At 42.8% G+C, this 14,850-nt stretch overlaps 1 protein-coding gene across 1 annotated transcript; it reads left to right on the top strand.

Annotated features, from left to right (window-relative positions):
* Positions 1-254: 254 nt before the first annotated feature.
* tecpr1a (tectonin beta-propeller repeat containing 1a) lies at positions 255-14,165 on the top strand. The gene is made up of 24 exons (XM_026178999.2): positions 255-408; positions 2,948-3,187; positions 3,707-3,889; positions 3,974-4,096; positions 4,186-4,305; positions 4,587-4,761; positions 4,842-4,942; positions 5,410-5,511; positions 5,638-5,786; positions 5,875-6,470; positions 6,630-6,775; positions 6,861-7,016; positions 7,187-7,336; positions 7,475-7,632; positions 7,731-7,961; positions 10,013-10,109; positions 10,312-10,391; positions 10,511-10,567; positions 10,829-11,003; positions 11,627-11,762; positions 11,903-11,995; positions 12,140-12,246; positions 12,463-12,582; positions 13,691-14,165. The coding sequence occupies exons 2-24, from the start codon at positions 2,963-2,965 to the stop codon at positions 13,832-13,834; spliced, it is 3,624 nt and encodes a 1,207-aa protein (XP_026034784.2). The 5' UTR covers positions 255-408; positions 2,948-2,962; the 3' UTR covers positions 13,835-14,165.
* Positions 14,166-14,850: the final 685 nt, after the last annotated feature.

Below are 14,850 nucleotides of genomic sequence, written 5' to 3'. Positions count from 1 at the left end.
TTAAGGACTGGAGTGAAAACAAGTGAAAAAGCAGCCAATGCCCAAAGAAAGACTGGAGAACTATTGCTCAATGAAGTCTGGCTCCTTAGAAGCAAAATATAAATACAAGAGAGCTCGGGATATTTGCACAGTACTACTCCTGAACAGCCTGAACATGAATTATAGCTTTACAGCGCCCTCTGCTGCTTGTTTGCTAAACAGCACCTCTACAAGCGCCTGCTGCCACGGAAACTGCCAGTGGGAACAGAAGTAACAGCACTTCCTGTTTCAAACAATCATTTCTGCCGTGAGTGAGCAGCTACGGCACACAGAATGACTCGGACAGCTTACGATCCTTCTCCACTGGATGAATGAACAGCTGTGACTTCTCACCACCGCCGACAGCCGCTTTATGAGAGGAGGCTCAAGGTTGGCTGCTTGAACTCTTTCTGTTTGCTATTTCTATCCGGCTAAGCCCGTAAGCCTGTACCAAAACAAACTGAGCATCGTTAAATCATAGAGCTGGCTTTACTGCACACCTTCGTTTGGGGGCATTTCATTTCACATGTCCCTCTCCTGTCAGTCGCCTCTACAGAAAATAGTCCAATATTTCAAGCTAATCTTACACCGTTGCTAATAGGCAGCTACGTACTTTATTACTTGGTAGTAAGCCCCACGGGTGAACAAGCGCAGTCGCTTCAAACGTGTGTGTGTGTGATATCTTTATGTATTTTATTGTTACCATCAACCTGGTGTGTGCTGCATGTACAGCTGTGAGTGACAGGATACGCCTTGTAGCAGCAGCAGCGTCCCTACTTGTTACGAGATGCTGTGAAACAGTTGACTGCCACTTAGCTAGCCCAGAGCCCACTCTGTGATCTGTGTACATTTCACATACAAGCTTGGTTATTACAAATGCCACACGTATAGTGTGTTAAATGTGGGTCAGCAAATTGCGCTGAGTAGACATCGAGCAACGCAGTGCAAAGGTCATCGCCACTACAGCGCATGATCCAAACAACTAGTTTACAGATGGGTAAACAACTGTTCTCTAAGGAGGCCATTTGGCCCTTATCTCCCTATTTTCCACACACACTTTGTTCATATTTGTGTATAATTGTGGCCTGCTTTTTCCTTCTGTACTGTTGGTGGGTTATGTCTTCAGGCTCCTGCTCATTTTAAATTGTGTAGTATGCTTTGCTTGATATGCAGTGGTCATGAAAAATATATTTATATTAATCAAGCATGACATTCTGACCACAGACAGGTGAAGTGAATAACTCTGATTATCTCTTCATTATGGCACCTGTTAGTGGGTGGGTATGCTAGGGAGCAAGTGAACATTTTGTCCTCATAGTTGACATTTTAGAAGCAATAAAAATGGGGAAGCAAACAAACAAAATCGAGTCCATCACAGTTTGTTGCATATGGGGCTCCATAGCTGCGGACCAGTCAGGGTGCCCATGCTGACCCCTGTCTACGCCTGAAAGCACCACCAGTGAGCATGTGAGCCACAAAAGATGTGCCTAATCTGATGAAGCATGTTTATTTGATATCATGTGGACGGCCAGGTGCATGTGGGTGTTTTGCTGGGGAACACCTGATACGACGATGGACTATGGGAAGAAGGCAAGCCGGCTAAGGCAGTGTGATGCTTTGAGAAATGTTCTGCTGGGCAACATTGGGTCCATGTGGATGTTACTTTGACACATAACACATATCTAAGCATTGTTATAGACCACGTACATGCTTTCATGGAAACGGCAGGATAATGCGAGAGGCCTGAGTACAGAAAACATTCAAAAATTGAGACAGATAAATAATAAAAGACATGATCACATATTAAGAAAAAGATATGCAAAAGTAGTTGCAGATAGACAGATGCAACCATTTAAAATATTCCGCTGAAATCAGAGAGTACAGCTGCATTTTTAAATTTCTTTGTAGCTCTTTCCATTATTTATCAGCAGTGAAGTATTTCAATCCAGGTTTTCTAAGTTCAGACTGATCAGGAGGTACAGCTAATGTTAAAATGTCCCATGAACTGACATTGTAAGTACTGGTTTAAATTCAATCAAGGAGCAATGGTAAGCTAAGGGAATCTTGGGAGCAGAGCCTTGTAAACAAACATCATACATTGCTGCTCTCTGCGATTTGCTAGGGAACACCATCCCACTTTTTCATATAAGATATAGTGTTGAGGAAGAAAAGAATCACTTGTGATAAAATCATAATGCACTGCGATACAGTGAGGGAGATTGGTGGGGGAGGCAGATGGACCGGTATAGTGTCTGCAGTATTGTAGAATCACTGTATCCATCTGTTGTGATAAAGAGACTGTTTACTGTGAAAGCAAAACTGTCAGTTTTACTGGCTGATCGATGTTCCTGCTTTTATTTATAGTCATGTATGGTTTGGAGTGACTGAAAAAATGAGATTGCAGATAGAAGCAGCTGAAACGTGTTTCCTCCAAAGTGTTTCTGGGCTCAGCTTTAGAGAAAGTGTCAGGAACTCACTCATTTACAAGGGGATTTAAGGTGTTTTAACCATCTGACTAGGATGATGTTTCACACATGTCTAAAAGGGAGGGACAAATCCCATGCTGGCATCGGAACACCATGGTGTCTCCCAAGAGAACTAGAGGAGACGGCCAGGAAGTGGGAGTTCTAGACTGCCGGCTCCACGTACAAATCCACGCATGGACCAACTGTGAAGGATTCAAATTGAGTTTTTACTGATCTGCTTAAAGTGTCCAACCCTATCTCTGAGCCAATTTCGCTTATTTTTGCCATGTCCAAAACATTTTTATGAGGCCCAGTGTTTTTAAACACATACTTCAGCATATTTACACAGCAGCTGATGCCAAATGTTGTGGCACACGTCTCAGTGTTTTAGCCATTCATTCTGGGAAATTGTACAACGTAATTTCAAAGCCACATTATCAGCATTAACCCATTTTCTTCGTCAGGTTCCAGGTGCAGCCATGCCCGTCTCACTGCTGTGGGCTGTGGACGTCTATGGGCGGGTCTACGGCCTGTCCACGGCGGGGCAGCAGTGGGATCAGTGCCGCGATGCCCAGATGGAGTTCAAGCGGGTCACGGCGGCACAGCAGTGCTGCTGGGGCATCGCCTGCGACAACAACATCTACCTGAACGTTCACGCTTCCGACCTGTCCATCCGCTACCAAGAGGAGACCTATGAAAATCAAGTGGGTCTCTGTGACTAGTCGGGGGCTGTCATTCTTTAATGACTGTAATTACATTAAAATAAGTTATTGTAAAAGCCAAGAAATATGTAATAAGGAACCCACATTATTTGTCTGTCTTTAAGCAAGTTTGTAATACATTTTCTTTTTATTATTATTGCACAAGTAAAATTGAAAGTTAAAGTTCCCCATTATATGTTCAGCATCCTCATATGGCAGAGTCCCACTTCTCTGTTGCTAAATCCACAAGCCATTAGGCTACGTGCTTTAACAAGTGAACCTTAGAAGCATCCTAAACCAGTTTTTAATGGGAAAAAATTCTCACAGTGCAAGATCACGAAACCTTTTTTTAACACTGCTCTTTCAGATTATCCCCATTAGGTCGACACTCATTTTCATTCTTGTGGCTACATCTTCATGGGATATCTCACTAAAAGTGCTCTTGTTTTCCCTTAATATGAAATAAAAGGCAACACCACCGGCTTTAACGCAGTTCACTTTCTCTGCCCAACTTTTTGTCAGCGTTGGAATCCCGTAGACGGTTTTTCTGAACGTTTGCTGCCAAGCGACCGCTGGCAGTGGAGTGACGTCACAGGTCTGCAGCACCAACCTCTGGACAGCTTCCAGCTGCCCTCCAGCAGCTGGGAGTGGGAGGGTGACTGGTATGTGGATGAAAACTTTGAGGGAGAGCCCACAGAGAAAGGGGTGAGTTTAAAAAATGCGTGTCTGCTTCAGTTACTGCCCTTTTTTCCTTTCTCTGGTGTGACCTGTTCAGATGTTTGTTTCCAGGGATGGACCTATGCCATCGATTTCCCTGCCACCTATACTAAAGACAAGAAGTGGAACTCCTGTGTCCGTCGCAGGCGATGGCTCCGCTACAGGAAGTACAAAGCAATGGACACCTGGGCTAAGGTGGGTGTTACTGCATAACATATGCATGTAATGAGTGCTGATGGGTGAATGTGCATTTTAAGTTCTTGTTTTCCTTGTGTGCATGGCAGATCCCCTCACAGCACACAACTCTACCAGATCCCTTCAGCGACATCAGCTGTGGAGGTTGGGAAATTAGTGAGGAACCCAGGGGCCGTCTGTGTCTGTGGGCTGTATCCCTGCAGGGCAAGGTATAGATTATATATACAGGGCAGCACCTACCTTGTTTTAGGTATCAGTGGCAATGTTATTATGCTGCTATATGCTCAGATTGAGAATTTCTTGACTGTTGAAGTAATTCGTGTTTATTAACTGTGTATGCTTCAAATCATTTGCTATTAAAAGCAGAGTTAGACGTTAGCAGCTTGGTAACTACTTTAAAATGATCCTGTCTCACACATACATTCGTGTCACACCAAAATTGTTTGATAGCAGCTCTTAATTTTCGGAATCTGTCTTTGTCACTGTTCAGGTGTGGTTTAGAGAGGGAATCTATCACCATAATCCTGAGGGCGCTTCATGGGAGGAGGTGCTTCTACCTGGAGAGGTGGTCCAGATCAGCTGTGGCCCAGCAGACCTGGTCTGGGCTGTGCTCTGGGAGGGGCAGCTCATTGTCAGGGAGGGCATAAGCAGAGACTGCCCTAAAGGTACAAATAGGCTCACTGATGGGAGGGTGACGTGGTGTTTCTGAGTAAATGTTTGAGAATTAATATTTCCTGCAATCCAGGTGCCTCTTGGGCAATAGTGGAGTCTCCCAGCTCCGATGTGGGAGCTACACACGTAGCCGTGGGAAACAACGTGGTCTGGGTTGTGACGAAGGACAATAAAGTAAGAAAGTGCTGCAGTCACGTAAAAAAAATCTGCTTTTAATCAGTGGAAGTACTTCCAAGATTTAGCATTTTCCTTTGTCAGTGGCTAATTCTGTTGGTCAGTTTGCACTAGCTGAATGTGCAAAGATGGCAGTGTGACCAAGCTAAAGCTTTCAAATGTTTCACTTATTTATTTATAATGAAGATTTATTTCTTTCCTCAGCTCAGTAAATGGAGCATAAAGACCAACAAATGCGAAGTAAAAGAACAGAAACAAATATTAGGAGCTGCTCTGCCAATCTTTTACTTTAATAATCTGTGTTGGCACTTCACAGTTCACTCCTAATTTCAACACTGTGACTGACACAACATGAAAAATGTCTAAACATAGTTAAACAGGCTTGTAACAGCTTGTTGTTAAAACTGCAGGGATTAAACCTGCGATGTCTTCAGAATACCTCTCACTCTACGCTCCTGCTTTACCAGGTGTGGTTCAGGCGTGGCGTGAATTCTCATAACCCGTGTGGCTCCGGCTGGATCAGCATGGTTGGAGAAATGATCATGATCAACGTAGGACAGAACGACCAGGTGATTCAGTGTGTCCTCAGTGTAACTGCTGGGAATCTTATAAGGACTGCTACATGGCTTTATTACTGCATGTTTGCAAGTGATGCAGTCATGCTGAGGTTTTCTGAAAGTTGCTGGTGTTCATAGGTGTGGGCTATCAGCTCTGAGGACCGAGCTGTGTACTTCAGACAAGGCGTGACCTCAAGTGAGCTGAGTGGGAAAACTTGGAAGGCTATTACCGTTCCCCGAGACGGAGACCGATCCCACTCCAGCGCCAGCGCAAACAGCCTGCAGAGGTAGATGCGCCTCAGAGGACACACACTCTAGTTAGCTTTTTAAAAATGTAATATTAAAGTTAATTCTCTCTCTGTCTGTGTTTCTCAGTGCCGGATGTTTTTTCTGTGGTGAGGTGCGTGCTCCGTCAGTAGCAAGTGATGCAGAATCAGACCTAGAGAAAGGATCTGCAGATGGGCCCGGTTGCCTGGTCACCTCCACCTCCCCGGATACCTTTGTGGACGCCCCATCTGACCCGCCCACTGACACTCCCAAACCCCGTATCCCCAAGGTCACCAGCGACAGCTTCATCTCTGAACTCGTCTCCGATCGAGAATCGGGGAAGACCTCGAGAGATGTTGGAAAAGCCACTCCCACTGTCCTAGAGGAGGACACCATCTCACACGAAGGAGATGCCAAAGCCCCCTGCGCTGGTGTTGCTCTCTCTCCTAGCCAGTCTGGCAGCCCTCTTGATACCCAGTGGAGTAATGTGGATCTGGAGGAGGCACAGAGCCAGCAGGCTCAAACTGGAGCAGTGCTGGACTCAGCTGACACCTGCAGCTTGTCCTCAGTAGCCACTTACACCCTTGCCATGGAGGATCCTTATGGTGGAGACGAGCACCCTCTGTGGGCCTGGGTCAGTGGAGGAGGCTGCTCTGTGGACAGTCACTCCCAGCTCAGCTGGTTTAACTCTGTGAACACTGCATGTGAGTTCAGTGAGCTAACTCACCGGTGATTGAACGTTTAGATTTTTATGTAACTTTAAGTAACATGTAACTTGTATAAAAGGATGATAAGTCAGTGCTTATGCTCAGTTTCAATGAAGCAGCATTGATGTCATTATTTTTGTCTTTTTATTCATCCAGCCTTAGTCCAGTCAGTCCAGTCCATGAGTTTGTCAGTCAGTCCAGCCCAGACGGCAGCTTGGCGAAAACAAATCTTTGAGCAACTCAGCGAGCGGACCAGGAGAGAGATTGATAATTTCAAACATTATGAACAAGCCATAGAACAGGTACCTTCTCAACCATGCACTTTACCACCCGTTTCTTTCATTAGCATGTCATTTGATTCGTTCACTTGATCCAATCCTGTTGCAGTCTGTGTGGGTGAAGAAGGGAAGCATGCAGTGGTGGAGAGACTGGAAGCCACATAAGTGGATAGATGTTCATTTTGCCTTGGAGCAGTTCTCAGGACCGGAGGGCAACAAGGACGGCATCCTGTTCATCTATTACAACTATTATGAGGAAAAGAAGGTTAGACGGAAGTGTGCGTTTGTTTAGTAAAAAAGTGTCTTCCTTAAGTTTCATGTGTTAACTTTTCTTTGATTATCATTTACCGCTGGCTGCGACATAACACCAAAGCAGACTGGCTTACTGAAGGCTTACTGTATATTTCAACTTCTCTTTTCTAACACTTCTTTTAGTACCTGCATGCCTTTATCAATGAAGTTACCATCCTGGTTCCTGTGCTAAATGACTCCAAACACACTTTTGCCATCTATACTCCTGAGCGGACCAAACAGAGGTGGCCTATTCGATTAGCGGCTGCCACAGAGCTGGAAATGCATGATTGGGTGGGTATGGAAAGAAAAAATAGCACAGTGGAAAGTAATAATGTAATACTATGCAGCATTTATTCATGTATATCATCTAAAAATGTCATTTGTTTCTCCATCTTTGCCTCCCTCCGCCTGCTCTGTCCTGCTCTTCAGCTGGCATTGTTGAGTGTGTCATGCTGTGACTCAAGGGGGATCCAGGGTCCTCCCGCCAAACAGGCCATCTGGTCCATTACCTGTAAAGGGGACATCTTTGTCAGTGAGCCCTCACCTGGCCTAGAGGCCGTGCCTTACCCGACACCCTGCGACCAGATGTAAAAATGAGCTGCACGTCACTAGACTGATGGCTTTAACCTTCTGCTATATGACTTTCTATTCTAACCACTTAGCTTTATTTCTTTCCTCTCTGCAGGTTCTGGCGGCAGGTTGGAGGCCATCTGCATATAGTGGAGTGTAACAGTGTTGGGATAGTGTGGGGGATCGGCTTTGACCACACAGCCTGGATCTACACCGGGGGCTACGGAGGAGGGTTCTTCCAGGGATTGGCAAGCAGCACAGATAATATTTACACCCAGACGGACGTTAAGAGCGTTTACATTTATGAGAATCAGCGGTGGAACCCCGTTACTGGCTACACCAACAGGTACTGTGCAAGAGTGGAGCTTCTGTTGCTTTATTGTTGGAAAGTGTTGTCAGAATATATGCGATAATTTGTTTTGTAGAGTTAATTCTGCTATGTCAAGGACACAGAAATATCCAGTCTAATACCTAGCTGTACAATATGTCCACTGTGTAACACAAAGTCAGTTAAACTCCAGGGATACCAATCTGTCCTTTTAGGAACCATAAGAATTAATTTAATCTAAGCTGGTGCAAGTACAGGAGCAGGTGCACCGGAGAAGCAACAGTTCAATTCACTTGTATTTATGTAGCACAAATTCACATCAACAGTCACCTCAAGATGGCTTATTTTATATGGTAAAAACCCTACAGTAATACAGAGATAACCCCAACAATCCCACAACCCCCTATAAGTAATCACTTGGTGACAATGGGAAGGAAAAACTCCCTTTTAACAGGAAGAAACCTCCAGCAGAATCAAGTTCAGGGAGAGGCGGCCGTTCCCATGACCATTTGGGGGGTGAGCGGAGGGAGACGGGACAAAATAATTTAATGATTACTAATGGTTAAATGCAATCGAATATAAACATAAAGAAGTAAGTGAAGAAGAAATACTCACCCACTACAGCCTATTGCAACTAAGTTATGGTTCAGGCTTAACTATAAGCTTTACCTAAAAGGAACGTTTTAAGCCTGATCTTGAAAATAGAGAGGGTGTCTGTCTCCCAAATCCAAACTGGGACCTGGTTGCACAGAAGAGGGGCCTGAAAGCTTACTTGAAAACTCAAGTAAGCCAGCAGTCTCAGAGTGATGTGCTCTGTTAGGATACTGTGAAGTCTCTAAGATCGGAATTTTAGAAAAGGATTTTAAGAGGGAGCCAATGAAGAGAAGCCAGTACGAGAGAAATATATTCTAACTGCTTCCTGTCAGTGCTCTCGCTGCAGCATTCAGCTGAAGGCTTTTCACCGAGATTTCAGAGAAACATGATAATAATGAATTACGATAGTCCAACCTAGAGGAAATAAATGCATGAAATAATTTTTTAGCATCACTCGAAACAGGATGTTTGTAATTTTAGTGATTGCACAAATGTATGAAGGCAGTTCTACATATTTGTTTTATGTGATCACTCCTGACTGAATTTACTCTAGTTTTGCTTTTTGGCATTTACATTGCACCGGTAGTACAGCTTGTCTAACATAGTACACGCATAAGTAAAATTGCAAGAATGTTTTGAGAGAGACAGAGCGTCAACCCAACAGCAGGACCGGTATTTGCTCCTTTGTGCATGGAGAAAAAGGAGCCCTACAAAAATACTTCTAATAGGCATGTTCATGTTTCTGAGCAAAACTGTCCAAAACAGACTCTGTGACGGTTTCATCCTTTAGTGGGACCTGTGCTCATACCAGTCCTGCTTCTGTGTTGATGCTCTTCTAGGGCCCTATCCAGCACTCCTCCTGTAACAGCCCATCTCCTGTTATCTCCTCTGCACTCAGACAAATATAACTGTAAAGAGGGGAAATTTTCACATGTAATAAATGTAATAAATCTCATGCATTTGTAAAAGCTGCAGTAGGTAGGTGTCATTTTTTTAGTCTCTCCCTGCCAACACCAGCAGGTGCAGGTGTTTCACTAAAAATAAGTTAATCGAGAATTTCTGATCCCATTCTCTTCCACTTTAACTGTTACAACAGTGGATTTTAGTTGTTTGTTTTTTTTACATTAATATATGTGTGATTCTTATTTTATTTTTGTATTTTGGGGGGAGACGGAGCCCAGAAAAGAAACAGGATCCTAGTTTCCACAAAGACCAGCTGATGAACAGTGTACTGAAAGGTTGCCTAGCTACACCAAAAGCCAACATCTCATCAAGTCCATTTGAGATTTCTTTATTTTATTTTATTATTATTATGTTTACATAAACCGAGCAATTGTGGAAACATTTAAAACTTTGCCATTGCACTCTGATGTGACAAATAGACAATATATTTTAACAGTCATTTCAGCTGAATCACATGTTGTTTTGATTTGTGTGTGTTTTCTGTCATTGAACGTTGCTATTCTTTCTTTTAGAGGCTTACCAACAGACCGCTACATGTGGAGTGATGCTTCAGGGCTACACGAGTGCACCAAAGCAAATACAAAACCTCCCTCCCCTCAGTGGACATGGGTAGGCAAACACACCCACAGTGGGAGATTCCCCGTGTTGATCTGTAACCTTCTCTGTGATAATTACAGTAGCTGCTATTCTTGCCTTCTAACCATTAGTTTGAAAAATACTACTATCTTTTCTTAAATATATCACACATAAGGGGTGTGGCCAGATCTGCAGGTGCGTTGAGTGTTTCACTTCCCCTGTTTGCTGTTTTCAGGTGTCAGAATGGGCTATCGACTACAGCGTGTCTGGCGGGACGGACAGAGAAGGCTGGCAGTATGCAGCTGATTTTCCAGCGTAGGTTTCATATGCTGTTCCTGAAACCCCACCTGCTGCTTCACTTGGTTCAAACTATGATCTTGATTTATTTATCTTTCCTTTAATTCATTCTTTCGCTTCCCCATGTGTCTGTGCAGGTCATATCATGGCTATAAAACGATGAAGGACTTTGTGCGTCGTAGGCGATGGGCAAGGTACTATAAAAAGCATTGGTCTGTGCACTATTTATTCAGCAGGTACACAGCACTCTGAAAGTTGCCATCCCTGTGTTTGTTTTTTAATCAGACTGGGACAAATGGGCCATAATCAGCACAATATATTATGGTGTTAATCATATAACGTTTGTTACTGTAGAATTTTAAATTCTGGAGAGAATCTGAAATAATGTGCAGGAAGGTATTTAACTGAAGAGATTTGTTGTCAAGGACACCTGTTTATTTGGCCTTAATGCGCAGGAAGTGTAAACTGACCACTACAGGACCTTGGCAAGAAGTTCCCCCCATCGCACTAAGTGATGTGACCATCCTGCCATGTGCAGCTCAGAGCACCGTGGACATGGTTCCTGTGTGGGCGATCAGTAACAAGGGCGACGTGCTTTGCCGACTGGGAGTCACCGCCCTGACGCCTGCTGTGAGTCATTAATAATATGCAAGCGGACACCAAATGAACTGGTTTAACATCTTTGGAGAGCAACCATTAAAGCTTATTGTCATTTTTTCCGCTTGCATAACAAATGCACGCAAAGTACAGAGAGGTGCATTAGCACGTTGTCACTTATTTTTACTGTGGAGGTTCTTTTAGTTCTAATGTGGGCTTCTAGTGTGGAGAGTTTGAGAGATATTTGCATTTATTTCAAATACAACCACTTCAGTCAAAAGAAGATTGTAATTTCTATCAGCAGGGCATTAATGACAAGAAATATGATATGATGATAATGATGACTGACTAAGTCAGACGTTCCATGAATAGGAGCTGGTTGTGGGTTGAAAAGCGGCTTGCAGCATGCAGATTTGCCAGAGTTAGGGTAGCTATATTTGGCTTAATTTCTCATTTGGAGAAAGATAATTATTGTATTATTTTATGCTAAATTTATTAGTGCTTCTAAAGACAAAAAAGGAAAGGGGGAAAAAAAAGAAATGATGTTTATCAATGGACCAAAAACCTCCAAAGTTTCTTTTATTTCTGTTTATGAACATCTGAATATGGAGAAGCAGGTTTTTGAGAGGCAGTGCTTTCTCTGTCTGCTCTCTCAGGGATCTTCATGGCTCCACGTGGGAACAGACCAGCCTTTCAAGTCCATCTCCATTGGGGCTGCCAGCCAGGTGTGGGCTATTGCCAGGGACGGATCTGCCTTCTACAGGGGATCTGTGTCACCACAGAACCCGGCAGGTCAGTGGGGAAAAAATGAAAACTGACAGTGAAGGCTGAAAATTTTAATTGCATTTGTCATGTCTGCATATTGAAATAAAATTTACTCAAGCAGATGCATTTTACCTGTGTTTTATGTGTGCGGGTGTCTCCCTCTGCAGGAGATTGTTGGTACCACATCCCATCTCCAGCCAAACAGAAGCTGAAGCAGGTATCTGTGGGAAGAACATCGGTCTACACTGTAGATGAGAACGGTAAAGCACAAAACGCAGCACAGATTTTTATTTACAGCTTAGGTTTATAAGTTACTTTTATAGATGAATGATGTAGTGTGTTCTGTTTATAGTTCCTGGTATGTATTTTTACGAGATGTCTGATGTGGGTGTTTTTCTATCAAGGTAACCTGTGGTACCGACAGGGTGTGACCCCCAGCTACCCTCAGGGCTCCTCCTGGGAACACGTATCTAACAATGTCCGCAAAGTCTCTGTAGGCCCTCTGGACCAGGTAGGACATTATGGCACCACCTTCATCCATTTCATCCTTAAAAGCTGAATGCAGTTAACAGATTTTACCTCACATATTTATAGGCATGGAGGTTCAGACTTCTTGTCTTTCTAATTTGTGGCGCTTGTAATGTAAAAGTGATTCAGTTCAGGGAACACGTACCACACCGCGTGTTTATTTGTGGGTGATTTTGTTGCTTTTGTTTTGGGGCTGCAGGTATGGATCATAGCAGACAAGGTGCAGGGCAGCCACAGTCTAAGCTGCGGGACGGTGTGCCATCGACTCGCAGTCCAACCCATGCAGCCCAAAGGACAGTCCTGGGACTATGGCATTGGGGTAAAGAAACCGAACAGTATGACTGGAAAATAACAGTTTCTGAACAGTTTCTAACTTCTATGCTAGTTTCATTTTAGTGGAGAGAAAGAATATCAACCAAAAAACACATGATCTCGATTTATTTATCAAGATCCTCAGTGTGCTGAAGTCATCATGTACCCTTTGCAGAAAAACAGCTCCAATATGAAAGCAATTCAGTTTCCATCCAGGTGATCAGGAGTATTTGCGATTGACTGGACTGATTGTAATCTGTAATCTTAGTTCAGTCAGTGATTTGCAAATCAATTTATAACTTTTAACGTAATATGTTTTTTCTGGATTTTTGGTTGATATATATCTCTTTCCAGTAAAGTAAAACTACCATGACAAATTAGAAACTACTTGTTTCTTCGTGAGTGAGCAAACTTATTCAACATGAGGTCCAATAATTTCCTCTACTGTATATGTGTCATGAGTGAATTGTCACCATTTTTTTTACTGATCCTGTCCTTCCCAAAATGCAACAAAATAAAGGCATATTGTTATCACAGTAATGCAGCATTTTATTGGTAGTTGTTGATATTTTGAGCACGGCAGTCTCCAGCAGATATATTTATACATCACATTTTCCCACAGACTTAGATTTTTTTCTGTTATCTGCTGAAGTTTGTCTCCTTGTTTTTTAATGCTAAAAAGCATCATCAAGCATCCTGTGCAGCTTGTTCAAGTAAAGTAAACGCTGCACATAATCTGGGGTGTGTTCAACATGCTAATTGTAATATTATTTTCTTTTGGCTTGTTTATTTTTTTCATTAAAAAAGAGGGGTCACATTTTATATATGCAGTTTTTATGGGGGATTTTTTTTAATATGAGTTGGATGGGAGGTGTTGAAAACTACAATTACCAACACAAAGTATATCAAGCTTATTGCCGTTTGAAAAAAAACAAGAACAGTAGAGTAAATATTAGTTGCTGGAACACTTCAGTCTTCATGTGCAAACTGCAGTAGAACAACAACAGAAAGGTGTGGCTCCCAGTTTTCAAGGCTTTGTTTAGTGCTTATAGACAGATGGTAAACAAGCTTATCCTCAGTAACAATAATTATCACCCCTGTGTCACTGTTTTTAGGGTGGATGGGACCATATCACAGTCAGAGGGAACTCTGTAGAACCGCCCCACATCCGTTTTCCCTCTCTAACAGACACCTCATCCCCTCGGAGCCTGCTGGAAGTCAGGAACATGGAGGTCGACAGCAGTACTTCAGGATGTTAGACAAACACAAATTTGTGCACACAAACTGTATAAAAAGAAACAAAACTCAGATTACCTTTGTAGTATTTTTTTAAAGCACAGCTTATTTTAACACTGGAATAGCAAGGTGATCCTTAAATCCTGAGGTTGGAGTTTTCACACCTTGTGAGCCGGTGAAACAGAGCAATGGATCTCAGACAATCAGAGCCATCTCTGATGACAAACATGCTTATCTGATCTGTCCCTGTGTTGTTTTTCATTTGTACTAGGCATTCATGTGATGGTCACGGCATTTTTGTGTCTGTTTCTGTAAGTGCGGTTAGTCTTTTGCCATTGAACTTAGTGGTCTTAATTCATTTTTGTCCTTATTTATTAATCAGGATGTGATGTTCATGATATGTGTGGTTTTTGTGTATAGATTACCACAACAAGTTACGGTTAAGATGGTAGGGGGGGTTTATATGAAAGATGTATATTTTTTAAAATGTGCTTGAATTGTAGTTGAATAGTTGCTGGACCACCAGCTTCAGAATGAGTGTTATTTTGCATTTTATCCTGTGAGCAACAAGTCAATAGGGCCAGTTAATCTGAAGTTTTATCTTTGTTTACTTGTCTGCTCCTTTTGTCTGCTGATCTGGCACAGCATCTGCACTACTGAATACTTTTATGTGCATCTATGTGTCATCATTTGGATTCTGAAGACAAGAATTGGGGTGATTATTGCATGTAAAAAGTCAGCTTGTGAGGTAAACTGAACCCACTGTTAGCTGAATGACACTGGCTGAGAGAATTGTAAAACTACACTCCAAAACACGCTGTGTAATTAGCATTAGTCACTTCTAATCAGTCAAGTATTGTTTCTAGACAGATCGTAGAGGTTTACCCATGGACTGCTATTTGGTGCCAGGATGTAGCAGCTGTTAGAACACCTACACTGGTTTAAACTTACACATGCCTTGTGCAAAGACTTCTGATGTTATTACCTAAAAAAAAAATCTATCATTATCATGAAGCATGTACACTGGTGAATATTGTAA

The sequence above is a fragment of the Astatotilapia calliptera genome, chromosome 8, assembly GCF_964374335.1.
Source record: "Astatotilapia calliptera chromosome 8, fAstCal68.1, whole genome shotgun sequence".
Classification (NCBI taxonomy): domain Eukaryota; kingdom Metazoa; phylum Chordata; class Actinopteri; order Cichliformes; family Cichlidae; genus Astatotilapia; species Astatotilapia calliptera.
This window is presented reverse-complemented; position numbering and strand designations above follow the sequence as displayed.

What these genes read in the sequence shown, in the direction of transcription:
- tecpr1a (XM_026178999.2), top strand. Translation starts at nt 2,963, where the DNA reads ATGCCCGTCTCACTGCTGTGGGCTGTGGACGTCTATGGGCGGGTCTAC. An exon ending in TTGTGACGAAGGACAATAAA is followed by an intron (nt 4,943 to 5,409) that starts GTAAGAAAGTGC and finishes CTGCTTTACCAG; the next exon opens with GTGTGGTTCAGGCGTGGCGT. An exon ending in ATGAACAAGCCATAGAACAG is followed by an intron (nt 6,776 to 6,860) that starts GTACCTTCTCAA and finishes ATCCTGTTGCAG; the next exon opens with TCTGTGTGGGTGAAGAAGGG.